The sequence below is a fragment of the Theropithecus gelada genome, chromosome 13, assembly GCF_003255815.1.
Source record: "Theropithecus gelada isolate Dixy chromosome 13, Tgel_1.0, whole genome shotgun sequence".
In the NCBI taxonomy this organism is placed as follows: Eukaryota; Metazoa; Chordata; class Mammalia; order Primates; family Cercopithecidae; genus Theropithecus; species Theropithecus gelada.
This window is the reverse complement of record NC_037681.1, coordinates 47,951,039-47,971,497: the sequence shown is the minus strand read 5'-3', so window position 1 is coordinate 47,971,497 and position 20,459 is coordinate 47,951,039. Positions and strand designations below refer to the sequence as shown.

The window sequence follows — 20,459 nt, the reverse complement described above, 5'->3', positions numbered from 1 at the left end:
TTTAAGCCATTCAGTTTGTGGTGATTCACAGTAGCAACAGAAAATTATACACTGAGGGCCAGGCACAGTGGCTCACACCTATAATCCCAGAACTTTGGGAGGCCGAGGCAGGCAGATCACCTGAGGTCAGGAGTTTGAGACCAGCCTGGCCAACATGGTGAAACCCCATCTCTACTAAAAATACAAAAATTAGCCAGGTGCGCTCATGGGCACCTGTAATCACAGCTACTCAGGAGGCTGAGGCAGGAGAATCACTTGAGCCCGGGAGGCGGAGGTTCCAGTGAGCTGAGATCACACCACTGCACTCCAGCCTGGGCAACAGAGCAAGGCTCTATCCAAGAAAAAAAAAGGAAAGAAAATTATACATTGAGTTAAGCAAAGATTTCTTAGATACGACAAAAGCATTTTCCATAAATGAAAAAATATATAAATTGAACTATATCAAAATTTAAAACTCTATTCTTCAAAAGACAATGTTAAAAAAAAGATAAAGAACTTGTATCCGGAATGATAAAAAACCCAGAATATATCCCAAACTTAATAAGACAACAAAAATCCTCCCCCCAAAAATGAACAAAGAATTTGAACAGACACTTCATTAAAGACATACAAATCACCAGTAAGCACATGCAAAGATGGTCAACAACATTAAGCATTGTTAGTCATTAGGGAAATGAAAATTTAAACCACAGTAAAGTACTACTACATACCTATTAGAATGGATCAAAAAATAAAATTGACAATAATAAATGTAGACAAGGATGCAAAGCAACTGGAGTTCTCATACTTCGTCGGTGGGAATGCAAAATGGCACAGCCACTTTGGGAAACAATGCAGCAGTTTCTTATGAGTTAAATATACATTAATCATATGACCCAGAAATCTCATTCCTAAGTATTTACCCAAGGGAAATTAAAATTTATTTTCACATAAAAACCTTTTTTGCCAGGTGCAGTGGTTCACGCCTGTAATCCCAGCACTCTGGGAGGCCGAGGCAGGTGGATCACTTGAGCCCAGGAGTTCAAGATCAGCCTGGCCAACGTGGCGAACACCCATCTCTACTATAAATACAAAAATTGGCTGGGCGTGGTGGCACTCGCCTGTAATCCCAGCTACTTGGGAGGCTGAGGTGGGAGGATAGCTTGAGCCCAGGAGGCAGAGGTAGCAGTGAGCCAAGGTGGCTCCAGCCTGGGCAAAAAAGCAAGACCCTGTTTCAAAAAAAACAAAACAAAACACAACAATCCTTTTGTTTTTTGTTTTTGAGTCAGGTTCTTGCTCTGTCACCCAGGTTGGAGTGCAGTGGCACCATCTCAGCTCACTGCAACCTTCGCCTCCTGGGCTCAAGGCATCCTCCCACCTTAATCTCCCAAATAGCTGGGACTACAGGCGTGTGCCACCCGCACCCAGCTAATGTTTGTATTTTCTATAGAGATGGGGTTTCACCATGTTGCCCAGCTGGTCTCGAACTCCTGAGCTCAAGCAATCCACCTGCATCAGCCTCCCAAAGTGCTAGGATTACAGGCATGAGTCACTGTGCCCAGCCCAAAACCCTCTGTGAATGTTTATAGCAGCTTTATTCATAATTGTCAAAAACTAGAAACAACCAAATGTTCTTCAACCGGTAAGTAGATAAACAACAAACTTGAAACATCCATACAATGAAATCTTAGTCAGGGAAAAAAAAAGGAATAAACTAGTGATATATGCAACACATGGATGAATCGCAAATGGATTATGGTAAATGAAAGAAGTTAGACTCAAAGGCTACAGGCTGTATGATTCAATTTACAGGACATTCTGAAAAGGGTAAAACTATAGGATCAGAAAATAGATCAGTGGTTGCCAGGGGCTGCAGCTGGAGGAAAAGGCTGACTAAAGGAACACAAGTCAATTTCAGGAGGTGACAGAATTATAAAACATCTTTTTTTTGTTTGTTTTGAGACAAGGTCTCACTCTGTTACCCAGGCTGGCATGCAGTGGTATAATCACAGCTCTGCAGCCTCAACCTTCTGGGCTCAAGTGATCATCCTACCTCAGTTTCCCAAGTACTTGGGACTACAGGTGTACACCACCATGCCTGGCTTATTTTTTCACTTTTTGTAGAGACAGGGTCTCACTATGTAGCCCAACCTGGTCTCAAACTCCTGGGCTCAGGCAATCCGCCCACCTCAGCTTCCCAAAGTGCTGGGATTACAGGTGTGAGCTAAGGAACCCTGACTAGTCTATGTGTTGAGTGTGATAGTGGTTACATGACTATATACATGTGTCAAAATTCTTACTAATTATGCACTAAAATGGTAAACATTATCATATGTAAATTACATCTTAACAAATGACTCTAAAAAAAAAAAAAAAACCACAGGGTAGGAAACCTTGGAAATGTAATCAGAAAAAAAAAAAAAAAAATTAAACCAAAAAAATGAAAGAGGAACCAGCTGGACAGATGCTCATAAAAGCTCTAGCTATGGGGGAATGCCTTCAGTTTTAAAAGGATAACAATGGGGCTGGGTACAGTGGCTCACGCCTGTAATCCCAGCACTTTGGGAGGCCGAGGTGGGCAGATCACCTGAGATCGGGAGTTCGAGACCAGCTTGGCCAACATGGTGAAACCCCATCTCTACTAAAAATACAAAAATTAGCTGGGCGTGGTGGCACGCGCCTATAATCCCAGCTACTTGGGAAGCTGAGGTGGGAGAATCACTTGAACTCGGGAGGCAGAGGTTGCAGTGAGCCAAGATTGCTCTACAGCACTCCAGCATGGGCAACGGAGAGAAAGTTCGTCTCAAAAATATATAAATACATAAATTAATTAAGTAATGGGCTGGGCACAGTGGCTCACACCTATAATCCCAGCACTTTGGGAGGTCAAGATAAGAGGATCGCTTGAGGCCAGGAGTTCGAGACTGGTCTGTGCTACATAATGAGACACCTGTCTCTACAAAAAATGAAAAACAAAAAAATTAGCTGGGCATGTGGCGCAAGCCTGTAGTCCTAGCTACTTAGGAGCCTAAGGCAAGAAGATGGCTTGAGCCCAAGAGTTCGAGGCTGCAGTGAGCTATGATCCCACCACTGCACTCAAGTCTGAGACAGCAAGATCTTGTCTCTTAAAGAAAAAAAAAAATTTATATATAATATATATATACTATATAAAAATATATGATATAAAATATATAATAATGAGTTTACTTCTGCCTGGACTATACTTTGAATTTTGACTTATCTAATCTAATAATGTTCAAAAGGCAGAAATAAGAAAAGGACAAAGAAAGAACAAAGAAGAGCGAACACAAGCATTCAGAGATTAAAAGAGGATACAAATGAGGAACCAAACACATATGGGAAGATAGAGGGCTAAGGACTCACCACCAAATACATCCCCATGCAGGGTATAGAAAGGAATCAGTACTCACAGGCCCATGCTCTGACCTCAGGTGATACGCAAGTCCAGCCTTCGACCTATATGGTTTTCCACAGTGGTGACATTTCAGGGTCATCTTTTCCAGCTCTGCAGCCCCTTTGCCACATTTTCTAACATGGTAGAGATATCCCATGATGCTGGTGAAGCTACTGGAGCAACTCTGAACACAGGAGAGAAGCCTAAACTATAATCTTACATCTTTTGACATGATCCCTAAATTTCTAAACAGCCATAAAGCATGCACCACCACAAAATACAAATAGACCCTCTGATTTCAGTAGACACTTTCCAACATCTCCCATCAGCACAACCCTTCCTTGTCTCTGGCCATCCTACTCTGATCAACCATGATTTTCAATCAGCTTAGTAGCCCTTGATAAACTACAACTGTGCATCTACTCTATGTCACAGCTTTCTCTTTGGTCTGTGATTCAACCCCATCCCAATATCAAATACCCAGCAATTTATACCAAAGTTCAGCACAGTGAGGGGTCACTGGGATCCTCTTCATCACATTAAAAAACGGATGGTAAGGAAACCCCATCAAACAAAGGGAAGGGGAATAAAAATAATTTTTTGGAAATGAGGAAGAAAATAAAGAACTATTAATGATTCAAGAGACCAAGATAGTGCAGAACTAGGAAGTCAACAATGAGGAAGAGAAGAAATGGAAAGAACAGAAGATGTTGACCTGAGAATTCAGGGAGAAGGAACTGCTGTCCTTGGGCCCTTACCTCACGCATGCACCTGAGCTTTCCCAGTCTCTTTAGAACTGTTCGAAGCCTTTCCCTCTCAGTTGGCTCATCTATTTCATCTCCGGCTTTCAAAATGGGCTAGAAATCAAGAGAAGCAAACAAGAAGATGATTCATGGAAAAGATAATATCAGATAATATCAGGGAAAAAATATCAGAGGAGAATCAAGGATTGGACTGGCAGCTAAGCTGGTGCTAATGAAGCCCAAGTTATCTGACTCCTGGGTTTCTCCATCTTCTCCTGAACAAAGGAAGTGAATATAATGGAAATAAGAGTTCTGAGCCTCTACCTCCCAGGATATGAACCTTTGGAGCCAACCTAAACACACAAATATTTATGGATTCACGCAAAGGTTTCATTGTGCATTAATTCTTTTATCAAAAGGCTCTTCTTACTCACACACTTATAAAATCCCAGAGCCATCTGTACTGAGATATCTACACTTACGTAAGTAAAAGACATCCAGGCTGGGCACAGTAGCTCACGCCTGTAATCCCAGCACTTCGGCAGGCCAAGGAGGGCGGATCACCTGAGGTCAGGAGTTCGAGACCAGCCTGGCCAACGTGGTGAAACTCAGTCTCTACTAAAAATACAAAAAATTGCTGGGCGCGGTAGCTCACACCTGTAATCCCAGCACTTTGGGAGGCCAAGGCAGGCAGATCACCTGAGGTCGGGAGGTCAAGACCAGCCTGACCAACATGGAGAAACCCCCATCTCTACTAAAAATACAAAATCAGCCAAGTGTGGTGGCGCATGCCTGTAATCCCAGCTACTTGGGAGGCTGAGGCAGGACAATAGTTTGAACCCAGGAGGTGGAGGTTGCAGTAAGCCGAGATCGTGCCACTGCACTCCAGTCTGGGTGACAGAGTGAGACTCCATCTCAAAAAAAAAAAAAAAAAAGACATCCAGACACTCACAAAAGACAGAAGACACTCTTACCAGACTATTATGATTTGCCATGACGTGATACTTCATCCCTGCCAGTGAACGAAGTTGTTTCCCACAATGATGACAAGTAAACATTTCCTAGAAGGAAAAATACTGCTCAGTGCTAGGTTGTTCCACAGAGAAACAGAATGTCACAAAGTCCTACTAAAATGCTTTCATCTATGTCTCCTTTATTTCTCAAACTCAATAGTCACTGTATCTCAAAATCCCAGAAACTCAGTGTCATGTCTTCAAGGGCAAAATACAGGCAATTCACTTATAAAATAATAAGAATTACCATTAACTGAATGCCAATATTTGCCAAGTAATGGGCTAGGCACTTAGCCCTGTGTTACTTCTTTCTTATCCTCTCATGGACTACATAAGGTTTTTGTTACTTTGTATTTATTATTTTTTCTCTATTTTACAAATGAAACTGAAGTCTACATATAAAAAGCTAAATGTCACACTAGTATGTGGCTAAGAGAAGATTCAAACCTAACTCTGTCAGATCCAAAGCCTATGTTTCCTTTATTATACAATGCTGCTTTTCATCCATTATAACCAGCATATCCAACACAGCAAAAGAGGTCTAAAGTTTGGGTAAAAATATCGTAACAGTTATGAAACGCCAAAATATCTAACCTGCTTGCAGTTTTCCATGTGTTTCTTTAAACCCTCTATGGTCTTCCTCCCCACTGCCTGGCAGGTAGGGCAGGAGACACTGCCTTTATCAACGATTTCTAAGTACCATTGCTCCTCCAAACTGCCTACAAAGGAGAGAAAGAAACACTTTGTAATCTGCAGTATTCTCCAGAAACAAAAAGCATGATCCCACGATTTAGGAAAAGTATTATAAAATGGTTTTTCCTTTTCCTGGCAGACTATAATGAAGAGACTCTTGTTGGGTATAACTTCTAAAAGTAGTATTTTTTTAGACAGTGAAGAGTTTCTGAAAACTCCTACTCATTTCACCATGATAAAAACCACCTGAGAACCACTCCAAAGCTCAGTGGCTTCAAGAATTAGGCAGCAACATTTTTCACCACAGGATATAACAATAGGATACTGCGAAATGTCACAGCCTGTCTGCTGAGTGTTTCTTGTGTGCCTGAGACTATGCTAAATGTTTTTATCCATTTAATTTTCACAACAATTCTGACTGCCTTTATTACCCCTATTCATAGACAGGGAAACTGAGGCAAGAGGAAGTTAAACAAATTAAGGCAGGTCACAAAGTTAATGAAGAGCCAAAACTTGAGCAAAAGTCTGTCTGACTCCAAACTCGGGCCCTTAGTAACTGCCTCCTTAAAGAAATGCTTTAGCACCTCATTCCTTCACAGACAACACCAACAACAAATCAGAATGTGAGAACTACATCCCACAAAACTTCCAAAAGAAAACATACCTGCTGCATAAACTGGTGGTTCCTTCCGAATACGACGGGCCTGGGATTTAGGATTGGGCTGAGTTTTAGGCCGTTGCTTCCTCCCTGACACAAGACAGAAACTTGAAGCCCAGCACATCACCCTTGCTAATACCAAAATCTCTTCCCTCTCCTTCTCTTCAACACCCTATTTCCCAGTCCCTCAACCGACTGACTGCCTAAGTCATGACAGAATGAAAGGGTATAACGAGGCAGGATGGAGGCCATTCCCTCCCAAACAATTCAAAGGGCTCAGAGGTCACTGAAGGGCTCAAACTAAGGCTTCTCTTTCCTTTATCCTCAAAGAATAAAGCTCAGTCACCCAGGGAAAAAGAAGTAGAAAAGTTACTGCCTTACCATAAAGCTTATGCTTCTTCTGAGGAAATTCTCGATAGTCTTCATCTTCTTCCTGCCTGGGTTTCCTTTTTCCCTTGGCTGATACTCCACCTGACCCTGAAGTACCATACAAAAACAAAACAAAAACTCAGCACACTTTGTAAATGAACATCTAGACCTGTGTTCAGAACATCACTCACAAGACCATCAGAGGGAAAGATCGTCAGTGAACACAGGCCTCAGAGAAATGTCTATAACGTTTTTAGGGAAGTTGGTGTAACTTCTCATTAACTGACCCACTCCCTCTGTCTTTTTATATTGTTATCTATCCCAAATCATCCATTGTTCCTTATGAATAATACGGGCATTCAAGCAATGTGTTTTGCTTAATCTTGATTTGAGGCTAACAAGAGGATAAGAACTGCTCAACATAGGACTAGCTACCAAGGACTCTTGAGAGTGTGACCATCTAGAATACTCTCCCCTGAATAACCCTTACACCAGCCCCTAAATCATCAACAGAGAATCAAACTAGAAGAAAAGGGGGGCCGGGCGCCGTGGCTCACGTCTGTAATCCCAGCACTCTGGGGGGCTGAAGTGGGAGGATTACCTGAGGTTGCGAGTTCAAGACTGGCCTGATGAACATGGAGAAACCCATCTCTACTAAAAATACAAAATTAGCCAGGCGTGTGGCGGCACATGCCTGTAATTCCAGCTACTCAGGAGGCTGAGGCCGGAGAATTGCTTGAACCCAGGAGGCGGAGGGTGCGGTGAGCCGAGATTGAGTCACTTCACTCTAGCCTGGGCAACAAGAGTGAAACTCCGTCTCAAAAAAAAAAAAAAGAAAAGAAAAAGAAAAAAAGAAGAAGAAGAAGGAGAAGGAGAAGAAGAAGAAGAGAAAGTTCAAATCCTACAAAGAAGAAAATCAAATGCTAAGTATAACCTAGAGGAGTAAGATTAGCAGAATTGCACTCTATCACATAGCAGTTCATGAAGCTAATGGGACAGGATGCAATAGCCTAACACCTTAAATTTTTTTAAATCATGAATGAGAAACAAATATGTGGCATTTAATACTCTTTTTTTTTTTTTTTGAGATGGAGCCTTGCTCTGTCGCCCAGGCTGGAGTGGACTGGTGCAATCTTGGCTCACTGCAAGCTCCGCCTCCCGGGTTTACCCCATTCTCCTGCCTCAGCCTCCCAAGTAGCTGGGACTACAGGCGCCCGCCACCCGGCCCGGCTAATTTTTTGTATTTTTAGTAGATATGGGGTTTCACCATGTTAGCCAGGATGGTCTCGATCTCCTGACCTCATGATCCGCCTAACTCAGCCTCCTAAAGTACTGGGATTACAGGCATAAGCCACCACACCCGGCCGGCATTTAATACTCTTAAGAGGTATTTACAATAATCTCAAATTATAACTTTAGGAAGTGACCTGTCTTCGGATTAAAACACTGATATTGATACCTTCGACATGAGAAGTAGCAGCTGGCTTGATCCTTCTCATCTTCATCCAGTAGGTAGATTTTCGGAAAGATGCTGGAAAATCACTCACTGGTTCACACGAAGAGGCAGACGATGAACCACTTAAAGAGTCATCATGAGGGATAGTGTACTGGAAACTATTATCCTTTATGGAGCACTGGGTCCTGCTACTAATACAACATAAAAATATATACCACAAAGGAAGGTCTGGAGCAAAATTTCTATACATTCTTTTATATTATAACCAAGTTGGTTACCTGTGCAGAAAACTAAGAAGCCTGCTATAAAAACACAATGTAAGTTGTAATCACCTAACAATAACAATAGTTGATCTAACACAACATGTACAATTATTATCACACTTCATTGTAATCAGAAAGAGTAAGCAGTACATACAAATGATCACTTTGCAGCCCAACTAGACATCCTTCCTAGATTTATCTAAGAAAAGAAAGTAGGTGAAGCAATAAAGTGTTCTGTGACCCTTCGGAAGACTCCCTGGATTTGTAACCTGGTATGTCCCAGCCTCTCTCTTTCTCTGACAGAGGGATGGTAACTAAAGGGTATCTCTAAGGAAAAAGAATAGTCTGTAGGCCCTAATCTGACCCATCTTCCTTCTCCCTCAGCATTCTCCCTAAAACCTGATGCCCTATCTTATTTAGGCAACATGATACTTAGCTTCCACAGCTAAAGGATAGAGGCTATCTTGCATGAATTAATCTGGCCAGAGATTTTTGGTATACAGCTGAATCCAGATTCCAAAATCTAAGACCAGTCAGTATGACAGTTAAAAAACATTACTCTCTAACTACAAAGCATCAGACACTCTTCTAGGTGGCTCAAGATGCAGTAGAGCAGCAGTTCTCCAAGAGTGGTCTATGGACTCCTAGAACCTCCCTTTTCCAGCTAAATACCTGTGAGGCCTACTTTAGATTTACGGTTCAGAAAGATCCTTCTGGCTACTCTATGGAGACAGACCATGGGAGAAAGAGTAAACAAAAGGAAAAAAGTTACCTTGAATTGGCAGATTCAAGATAACACTTTAGATGTAGAGCTAATAAGAATTACACATAGAGAGGTTTGTTTGTGACAGCAGGGAGTTGGAAGTAACACAGTGACCATCCTTGTAAAATGTGATAGATGCCTACTACGGAATACTATGTTGCTGTTAGAAGCAATAAAGCAATTCTACACATAGAGACATGAACATAACTAAAAAAGATACTGTTGAATGAAAAAAGAAACAAAACAGTATCTCTAGCACAATGTCAGTTCAGCAAGCTAAAAACAAATCCACACATAAAGTAGCTTATTTTAAAGCTTATTTTTAAAGGAGTCATAAATATTTAAGGGCAAACATCACACTTGTTTATACAGTTTCCTCTAGAAGGGAGGGGATGGAAATGGGGATGAATAAACACAACAGAGACTGGTTATGTCAGTATGTTACAGACAGGGAAGAATGAGTTTCGGCTCTCCACACATGAGGTCCAATAACACAAATTTAATACACAGAAGTCCTGGCTCTGGAAGGGCAGCTAAGCCCACTAAGGCCCACCCCTCCTGCTCACTGGACTCTGTAAAGCAAACAAAAACAAGTAAATTGCGCAGGGGAGTCAAAGTTGGGAGAAGTGACCCAAATGGGGTGAGTTTTCCAGTTCTGTCCTTTTCCCTTAAGTATGAATTTGCAATGACGAACCCCACTTTCAGAGCAGCATGGGCAGCTTTAATTCTAGAAACTCCCTTCTTTCTGACCAGGTAAATCAGGAAAAAAGGTCCCTGCGGACCAGAATTGGGGGTCTGGGGGTGGGGGGAATGCTGGAGAGAAAACAGGCAAAAAAGAGAATCCCTTAATTCAGTGTATAAATCCACACAAGTCACAACTTAACCTTAACCATGAATGTGTAGCATATATCCATACGTACCAGCCTAGCAAAGACTTTGAAAACCAAAATAAGATTTGAACTCTAATGTGACCCAAACCAAAGCAGCAAAAGCCTGGAGAACTGAAACAAGATTGGAAACACCTGCAGAAGTCGCAGACCAGCCCCTGAGCTATTCACGTTTGGGACAGCCCAAATCATCATAGCAAAGACATAAAGAACAGAACTGAGATTTTAACCAATGCCTCCAAAAGCAAGACAGAAGTTCTGGCCTGAACCTGAAGCAGGGTTGCCTGCTAAAAACAGAAATAGCAACATTCCCCAGAATTATTATAACAGGACCCAAAATCTACACAAGAAGTATTCACAATGATGAGGATAAATTCCAAAATTATGCAACACACAAAGAACCAGGAAAATGTGAGCAATTTTCAAAGGAACAGATGACCAAACCCTGCCAACCCCAAGGTGATCCAGATGTTGGGACTATCAAATACTTTCAATAAAAAAGAAATACTTTCTTATAAAGAAAACACACAAGAAATGAAGGAAAAGGTAGGAATCATCAGCAGAAAAAGAAACCATAAAAAAGAACCAAATGAAGTCTTAGAACTGAAAAATACAGTATCTGAAATACAAACTCATCAGATAGGTTCAGTAATAGAATGGAGATGACAGAGGAAAGAGTCCGTGAACTTGAAGACTGTTCAATAGAAATGACCCAGTCTCCACCAGGTACGGTGGCTCCCGCCTGTAATCCCAGCACTTTGGGAGGCCGATGCAGGCAGATCACAAAGTCAGGAGTTCGAGACCAGCCTGACCAACCTAGTGGAACCCTGTCTCTACTAAAAATACAAAAAAATTAGCTGGGCCTGGTGGCAGGTGCCTGTAATCTCAGCTACTCAGGAGGCAGGAGAATGGCTTGAACCTAGGAGGTGGAGGTTGCAGTGAGCAGAGATCGCGCCACTGCACTCCAGCCTGGGTGATAGTGCGAGACTCCGTTTCAAAAAAATAAAAAATAATAATTAAAAAAAAAAAAGTCTGAAGAACAAAGAGAAAAAAAGATTGAAAAACAGTCCACAGAACCCTAATACCAAAAGTTTTAACTTAAGTGTAGTTGTAATCCCAGAGGAGAGGCAAAAGATACTAAGGCAGAAAAATACATTTGAAAAAAAAAAATGGTGGAAAATCCCCCACATTTGGTCAGATACAGATTCAAGGAGCTCAACAAACACCAAATAGGATAACTCAGAGAAAAACATACTAAGACACATCTTTTTGTTTTGTTTTGAAACACAGTCTCATTCTGTTCTACAGGCCAGAGTGCAGTGGCACATGGCTCACTGCAGCTTGGACCTCTCTGGCTCAAGTGATCCTCCCACTTCACCATACCTGAGTAGCTGGGACCACAGGTGCACACCATCATATCCACTAAATTCTGTGTTTTTTCATAGAGACAGGGTCTTGTTATGTTGCCCAGGTTGGTCCAAAGCACTTTTTTCTTTTTTTTTTTTTTTGAGACAGGGTCTCACTCTGTCACTCAGGCTGAAGTGTAGTGGCTCAAGCACAGCCTCCACCTCCCAGGCTTAAACAATCCTCCAACCTCAGCCTCCTGAGTAGCTGAGACCACAAGTGTGTGCCACGGTACCCAGCTCACTCTTTTTCGTGTGTGTGTAGAGACGGGGTCTCACTTTGTTGTCCAGGCTGGTCTTAAACTCCTGGGCTCAAGCAATCTTCCTACCTCAGCCTCCCAAAGTGCTGGGATTACAGGCACGAGCCACGGTACCCAACCAAGACACATCTTAATGAAACTATTCAGCCAGGAAGGGGAGAGGAGAGATGGGGGAGTGAAAAGAGGAAAAAAAGAAAAAGAATATAAATATATTGGCTGGGCGTGGTGGCTCACGCCTATAATCCCAGCACTTTGGGAGGCCGAGGCAGGTGGATCACCTGAGGTCGGGAGTTCAAGACCAGCTTGACCAACATGCAGAAACCCCGTCTCTACTAAAAATACAAAATTAGCTGGGCATGGTGGCACATGCTGTAATCCCAGCTACTAGGTAGGCTGAGGCAGAAGAAACACTTGAACCTGGGAGGCGGAGGTTGTGGTGAGCCAAGATCGTGCCATTTGTACTCCAGCCTGGGCAACAAGCGAAACTCTGTTTCAAAAAAAAAAAAAAAAAAAAAAAGGTAAACATGATAAATTATATAAGTATACTTTACGGCCGGGCGCAGTGGCTCAGGCCTGTAATCCCAGCACTTTGGGAGGCCGAGACGGGCGGATCACGAGGTCAGGAGATCGAGACCATCCTGGCTAACACGGTGAAACCCCGTCTCTACTAAAAAATACAAAAAAAAAAAAAAAAAAAACTAGCCGGGCGAAGTGGCGGGCGCCTGTAGTCCCAGCTACTCGGGAGGCTGAGACAGGAAAATGGCTAAACCCGGGAGGCGGAGCTTGCAGTGAGCTGAGATCCGGCCACCACACTTCAGCCTGGGTGACAGAGCGAGACTCCGTCTCAAAAAAAAAAAAAAAAGTATACTTTACTTCAATAAAAAATAAACTAGGCCAGGTGTTGTGGCTCACACCTGTAATCCCAGCACTTTGGGAGGCCAAGGCAGGCAGATCACTCGAGGTCAGGAGTTGGAGACCAGCCTGGCCAACGTGGTGAAACCCCACCTCTACTAAAATACAAAAATTAGCTGGGTATGGTGGTGGGTGCCTGTAGTCCCAGCTACTTGGGAGGCTGAGACAGGAGAATCACTTGAACCTGGGAAGCAGAGGATGCAGTGAGCCGAGATCATGCCACTGCACTCCAGCCGCCCTGGGCGACAGAGCGAGACTCCATCTCAAAAAAACAAAAAAATTAAAAATTAAAATAAAAAAACTAAGCTGGGTGCAATGGCTCAAGCCTGTAATCCCAGCACTTTAGGAGGCTGACGCAGGCAGATCCCTTGAGCCCAGGAATTCAAGACCAGCCTGGGCAACATGGCAAAACCCTATCTCTATTAAAAATACAAAAAATTAGCCAGTTGTGGTGGGGGGCACCTATAGTCCCAGCTACTCAGCAGGCTGAGGTAGGAGAATCACCTGAGCCCAGGAGGATGAGGCTGCAGTGAGCAGAGGTTGCACCACTGCACTCCAGCCTGGGCAACGGGAGTTAGATCCTGTCTCAAAATAACTTTTTTAAATAAATAAGAAACTATTCAAAGCCAAAGATTTTGTTTTAAACTAGAAAGCTTCAGAAAAGTGACATACTACATTACAGGAAATGATTTAAATGACCATGGGTTTCTCAACAGAAACCAAGAATGCCAGAAGACAGTAGAGTATCTTTAAAATCGGACCAGTGTAATGGCTCACACTTGTAATCCCAGCACTTTGGGAGGCCAAGGCAGGGAGACTGTTTAAGCCCACGAGTTCAAGACCAGCTTAGGCAACATAGCAAGACCTTGTCTCTACAAAAAATAATTTTAAGGCTGGACGTGGTGGCTCATGCCTGTAATCCCAGAACTTTGGGAGGCCAAGGCAGGCGGATCACAAGGTCAAGAGATCAAGACCATCCTGGCCAACATAGTGAAACCCCGTTTCTACTAAAAATACAAAAATTAGCTGGGCATGGTGGCGTGTGCCTGTAGTCCCAGCTACTTGGAAGGCTGGGACAGGAGAAATGCTTGCACCTGGGAGGCAGAGGTTGCAGTGAGCCGAGATACGCCACTGTGCTCCAGCCTGGTGACAGAGTGAGACTCCGTCTCAAAAAATAGTAATAATTTTAAGAACTTAATTGTACATTTTAAAATAAGTAAAAGAGTGTAACTGGACTGTCTATAACACAAAGGATAAATGCTTGAGGGGATGGATATCCTATTCCCCATGATGTGATTTCACATTGTATGCCTGTATCAAAATATCTCATGTACCACATAAATATATATCCTTACTATGTACCCACAAAAAAATAAAAATAAACAAAATTTAAAGCAATTATCCAGGTGTGGTGCCATGCAACTATAGTCCCAGCTACTCAGGAGGCTAAAGTGGGAGGATCCCTTGAGCTGAGGAATTTGAGGCTTCAGTGAGCTATCACTGCGCCACTGCACTTCAGCCGTGGCAACAGAGTGAGACCCTGTCTCCAAAAAGAAAAAGGAAAAGGAAAAAGAAATATCTTTAAAATCTTGAGAGAAAAAATTTGTGAATTCAGAATTCTATATTCAGTGAAAATGTTCTCAGAAATAAAACTAAGAGAATTCGTTGTAAGCAGGCCTGCTCCATAAGAAATGCTAAAACAAATGATTCCAGCTGAAGAAAAATAATGAGAGAGAGAAAATTGGATTTTTAAGAATGAAGAAAGAGTAATAGAAATGGTAAACAGGCCGGGCACGGTGGCTCAAGCCTGTAATCCCAGCACTTTGGGAGGCCGAGACGGGCGGATCACAAGGTCAGGAGATCGAGACCATCCTGGCTAACACGGTGAAACCCTGTCTCTACTAAAAAATACAAAAACCTAGCCGGGCGAGGTGGCGGGCGTCTGTAGTCCCAGCTACTCGGGAGGCTGAGGCAGGAGAATGGTGTGAACCTGGGAGGCGGAGCTTGCAGTGAGCTGAGATCCGGCCACTGCACTCCAGTCTGGGCAACAAAGCGAGACTCTGTCTCAACAACAACAACAAAAAAAAGAAATGGTAAACAGGCTGGGGTAGATGGCTCACACCTCTGTAATGTCAGCTACTTGGGAGGCTGAGGTGGGAGGATCACTTGAACCCAGTAAGCAATGAATGTGCCACCAACTCCAGCCTGGGCAACAGAGCAAGACACTGTCTCTTAAAAATACAAGAGGAGGGGCAGACACGCAGCATTCAAATAATCCAAAAGAAGAAACTCAGGAACAAAACACAAGAGATAAACAGAGAACAAAAAATAAAAGGGTAGACTATCCAACCATATCAATAATTAATTTAAATGTTTACAGTCTAAACACTCCAGTTAAAAGTCAGCAATTGACAGAGTAAATTAAAAAGTGATACCCTACTACATGCTACCTACAAGAAGCACACTCTAAAATACAAAGACATCTATAGATTGAAAGTGAACGGATGAAAAAAATTGTATCATACAATCAGCAAACATAAGGCTGGAATGACTATTTTAATATCAGATAAAACAGACTTCAAGACAAAGAGTACTGCCAGAGATAAAAAGAGACACTTCATAATGACAAAACTGTCAAATCATTGGGAAGACATAATTACCCACCGTATGTGCCTAATAATAGAGCCTCAAAGTACACAAAGCGAAAACTGACAGAATTACAGGGAAAAATAGACAATTCCACAATCCTAGCAGAAAATTTAAGACCTCCCCCTTTCAGCAATTGATACTAGACAAAAATTCAGTGAAAGATGAAAATTATCTGAACTGCACTATTAGCCACCTTGCTCTAGTTAACATTTACACAACACTACATCTAACAACTGCAGGATATATATTCTTTTCAAGTGCACATTGTGCATTCATTAAGCTAGATCTTATGCTGGGCCATCAACTTTAACTTTTATTAAAAGGATGAGAATTACACAGTGTATTCTCTGACCACATTGGTATCAACTTAGGAATCAATAATAGGAAGATATCTAAAAACAAAAAACACAAAAAATCCAAATATCTGCAAATTAAATGATCTACTTCTAAATAATTCATAGGTCCAAAATGAAATCACAAATGAAATTTGAAAATATTTTACACTGGATAAACAACAAAAATATGCATATCAACATTTGTAGGATGCAACTAAAACAATACTTAAAAAGAAACTTAAAGCTCTAAATGCTTATTCTTGAAAAGATCTAAAATCAATGACTTAAGATTTCACCTTAAGATACCTTAAAAGGAAAAGCAAAGTAAACCAAAGAAAAGGTAAGAAAAGAAACCCATGAACTAGAAAACAGACAACAGGGGAAATGTGGTTCTTTGAAATGATCACAAAATTGACAACCCTGTAGCTAGACTGATCAACAAAAAAAGATACTACAAATAACCAGTGTCAGAAATGAAAGAGGGGTTATCGCAGATTATGTAGACATTAAGTAATAATATACTTTGAATAACTTCATGCTAATCTATGGAAAAATTACAATGAACAAATTTCTTTAAAAATACTACTTACCAAAACTGACACAAGAAGAAACTGGAAATCTAAGTAGCCCTGTATCTATTAAATAAACTGAATTTATGAAATCCTTCCCAAAGTGAAAACTCCAGGCCCACGTAGTTTCACTGCTGAATGCTGTTGCAATAGTTTAAAACAAGATCAAAAGGAAAAAAGCAAAACTGTCTCTACTTGCAGATTATATGATTGCTTACAAAATAAATCCCAAGGAATCTACAAAACAATTACTAGAACTAATAAATTAATTTATAAAGTGTCAGGATACAAGGATAGCATACAAAGTCAACTGAGTACTTATACACTAGCAACAATCAACTAGAAAATGACATTATAAAAATAATACCATTTACAATTACATCAGAATAAGATAATATACCTGGGAACAAACCTAACAAAAGATGTTCAAGACTTTTACAATGAAACTACAACACATTGCTGAGAGTAATTAAGAAGACTTAAATAAAGGAGAAAATATAGCATGTTCATAAATCAGAAAACTCAATATTGTAAAAATAGCAATTTTCCCCAAAGGAATCTATAGATTCAATATAATACCAATCAATACTCAGCAAGCTTCTTTCAACAGATATTGGCAACCCAATTCTATACTTTTTATAAAAACGCAAAGAACTGAGAATAACCAAAACAATTTTGAAAAAGAACACTAAAGTTAGAGGACTTACTGATTTCAAGAGTCTAAATAAACACCAACAGAACAGAATAAGGAGAGTCCAGAAACAGACCTATGCATATACATGTCCAAGTGAAGTTTGATAAAGGTGCCAAGGCAATTCAGTAGAGAAAGAAAACTCTTTCCAACAACTGGGTATACAAATAGAAAAAAAAGCCAACACTGACCCTTACCATATAACATTCACAGAAATTAACTCTAAATGAGTCACAGACCTAAATATAAAACCTATAAAACTTCTAGAAGAAAAGACCAGAGAAAATCTTTGCAATTAGGGAGGCAAAAGTTCCTTTTTGATGGAATCTCGCTCTGTTGCCCAGGCTGGAGTGCAGTGGCGCCACCTCGACTCGCTACAACCTCCAGGGAGGCAAAGGTTTCTTAAATAGGATACAGAAAAGCATGAAACGTAAGAAAAAATGATAAACTTAAACCTTTTGCTCTTCAAAAGACATCATTAAGAAAATGAAAAACAAACCAGACTATAAGGAAATATAATAGACAAAGGAGTTGTATTCAGGACAGATTTTTTTTAAATACCACAATCCGGTAAGATAAACCACTTTTTTTAAGGGACAAAAATGTAAACTGACACTTTACAAAAGATACACAAATGGCCAATAAGAACACGAACAGATGAAGGCCGGGCACGGTGGCTCACATCGTTAACCCCACCACTTTGGGAGGCAAAGGTGGGCAGATCACCTGAGGTCGGGAGTTCAAGACCAGCCTGACCAACATGGAGAAACCCTGTCTCTACTAAAAACACAAAATTAGCCGGGTGTGATGGTGCATGCCTGTAATCCCAGCTACTCAGGAGGCTGAGGCAGAAGAATCGCTTGAACCGGAGAGGCGGAGGTTGCGGTGAGCCGAGATCGTACCATTGCACTCCAGCCTGGGCAACAAGAGCGAAACTCTGTCTCAAAAAAATAAAAAATAAAAAAGAATATGAACAGATGCAAAAAAAACTTTTTTTAAAAGAATACGAACAGATGCTCAACATTATTATTCATATATGATGAATTAAAAACCACAAATTAGGCCAGGTGCGGTGGCTCAACCCTGTAACCCCAGCACTTTGGCAGGCCAAGGCGGGCAGAGCACTTGAGGTCAGGAGTTCAAGACCAGCCTGGCCAACATGGAGAAATCTCATCTCTACTAAAAATACCAAAATTATTCAGGCACGGTAGTGAACACCTGTAATCCCAAGCTACTCAGGAAGCTAAGGCAGGAGAATCAATTGAACCCAGGAGGCAAAGGCTTCAGTGAGCCGAGATCAGGCCACTGCACTCCAGGCTGGGTGACAGAGGGAGACCCTGTTTCAAAAAAAAAAAAAAAAAAAAAAAACACAAAAACCCACGAATTAAACCCACAGTGAGACACCACTATACACCCATTAAATTAGCTAAAATTGAAAAGACTGACTCTCACACATTGCTGGTAGGAATGCAAAATAATACCACTTTGGAAAGCAGGTAGTTTCTTAAAAAGCTAAACATACTCCTGCCATATGAATCAACTAACCTATGATGGTAAATACTACCTTAGATATTTATCCAAAGAAATGAAAGCATTTGTCCACACAAGACTTGTACATGAATGTTCACAGCAGCCTTATTGTTTGACCCCCCTAAAACTGAAAATAACTCAAATGTCCATCAAGGTAGATGGCTAAACAAATTATGGTATCCATAATGGAATTCTACTCAGCAATAAAAACTACTTTTCATCTTAAAATCATTATTCTGAGTGAAAGAAATCATGAAAAAAGTGAGAACATACTGTGTGACTTCACTTATATAAAATTCTAGAATATGCAAACCACTGTACAGTGGTGCCTATGGACAGGAGTGGAGGAAGAATGGCAAAAAGACATGAACAAACTTTTGAGAGAGATGAAAACGTTTATTATCTTGATTGTGGCAATGGTTTCATGGGTACAGACATAGGTCAAAGCTGACCATGGTGTACGCTTTAAATATGTGCAGTCTATTGTACTCTAATTACACCTCAATAAAGGTATTTTTAAATTTTAATGGATTGGCAGCCCTCTAAGGCCAAAACCTACTATCCCAAACAATGCTAGAAAGACGATGGGGCAGGCGCAGTGGTTCATGCCTGCAATCCTAGCACTTTGGGAGGCCAAGGTGGGCGAACTGCCTGAGCTCAGGAGTTCAAGACCAGCCTGGGCAACACGGCGAAACCCGTCTCTACTAAAATACAAAAACTTAGCTGGGCACGGTGGTGTGTGCCTGTAATCCCAGCTACTCAGGAGGCCAAGGCAGGAAAATTGCTTGAACCCGGGAGGTGGAGGTTGTGGTGAGCCGAGATCATGCCACTGCACTCCAGCCTAGGAGAGCAAGACTTCATCTCCAACAACAACAACAAAAAGACCTGATGGTACCAACGGACCATTAAGAGCCAAGTCCCATATAACAACTCTTAGGAAACTCTCCATGTAGGAATTTCTTACTATCAGTGTAGGACTCAGAAATACAGTACCCATATACCTTCTTATGAATAAGCAAAAGCATACTGAAAAGGCAATAGTTCATATGATCATCATAATTGACTCTTGGAGATTAAGTCAACGTGGTTAGGGAATCCCTCCTCCAGGTCTCGTGTTTTATTTTTAAAGGACTCAACAAAAACAATTTTCAAGTATTTTACAGTATCTACCCATCAATCCCAGGACATTTGATTATTTGTAAAAAACCAGATTAAGCTCAAACTTCCCTTTCCACACATATAACAAGAAAAAGTTTTGTTGCGATACAATGACTACCATAATTGTATTTATTTTATAATTTGTTGTCACCAGTGTGGCAACTCTCAGCTTCTGATCACAAACATAAAAAGTTTAGCCTATTTTCAACTCCTTTCTGATCTAGCAAAAAATTTTAAAAGCCCCAGCTCATTCTTCTACATGCAAATATTTAGATTTCATTAGAAGAGTACTTTAGTTCATCTTGTTATTCTTTGTAAACTTATGTAATTCTACCCAGTCTTTAAAAGCCGGTGTTCTCCATGCTCTACTCTTCTCTGGTCTCACTTCTCACCATTGACTCTCAAATGCCACAATCTCCTAGGAAGCTAGTTAAAAATAAAGATTTCCACGCCCTAAACCCAATGATTCCAAATCTGGTTAATGCATAGGGACTTAATAATCTTATTTTTTAACAATTATCTCTAGGTGACCAAGGTTCATACTGAGAAACATCGCTCTAACCACTTTAACTAGAAGAGCCCATTAAAACTCTCAGCTTGTGGAGGAAAACATCATGTTTCCAATTATTTTTTACAGCTGATGATTCCCAACTCTGTATTTCAGACCAGCCGTTCATCTGAGGTCCAAACCTATTTGATTTTGTTCCAAATGT

General features: G+C 41.1%; 1 protein-coding gene across 8 annotated transcripts in view; it reads right to left on the bottom strand.

The window, feature by feature from the left end:
* Positions 1–20,459, bottom strand: part of ZNF512 (zinc finger protein 512) — a 39,057-nt gene that overhangs the window by 16,349 nt on the left and 2,249 nt on the right. For 3 of the 8 annotated variants that reach the window (XM_025354095.1, XM_025354090.1, XM_025354093.1), the window contains 7 exons: positions 8,330–8,517; positions 6,883–6,978; positions 6,508–6,591; positions 5,745–5,869; positions 5,112–5,198; positions 4,153–4,251; positions 3,411–3,578 (listed from right to left, as the gene is read on the bottom strand). In XM_025354095.1, coding sequence (XP_025209880.1) covers positions 3,411–3,578; positions 4,153–4,251; positions 5,112–5,198; positions 5,745–5,869; positions 6,508–6,591; positions 6,883–6,978; positions 8,330–8,375 — 705 coding nt within the window. In that variant the 5' untranslated portion in view covers positions 8,376–8,517. The remainder of the gene's footprint in view (positions 1–3,410; positions 3,579–4,152; positions 4,252–5,111; positions 5,199–5,744; positions 5,870–6,507; positions 6,592–6,882; positions 6,979–8,329; positions 8,518–20,459) is intronic. The other 5 variants (XM_025354094.1, XM_025354091.1, XM_025354096.1 and 2 more) reach the window with 3 other exon arrangements.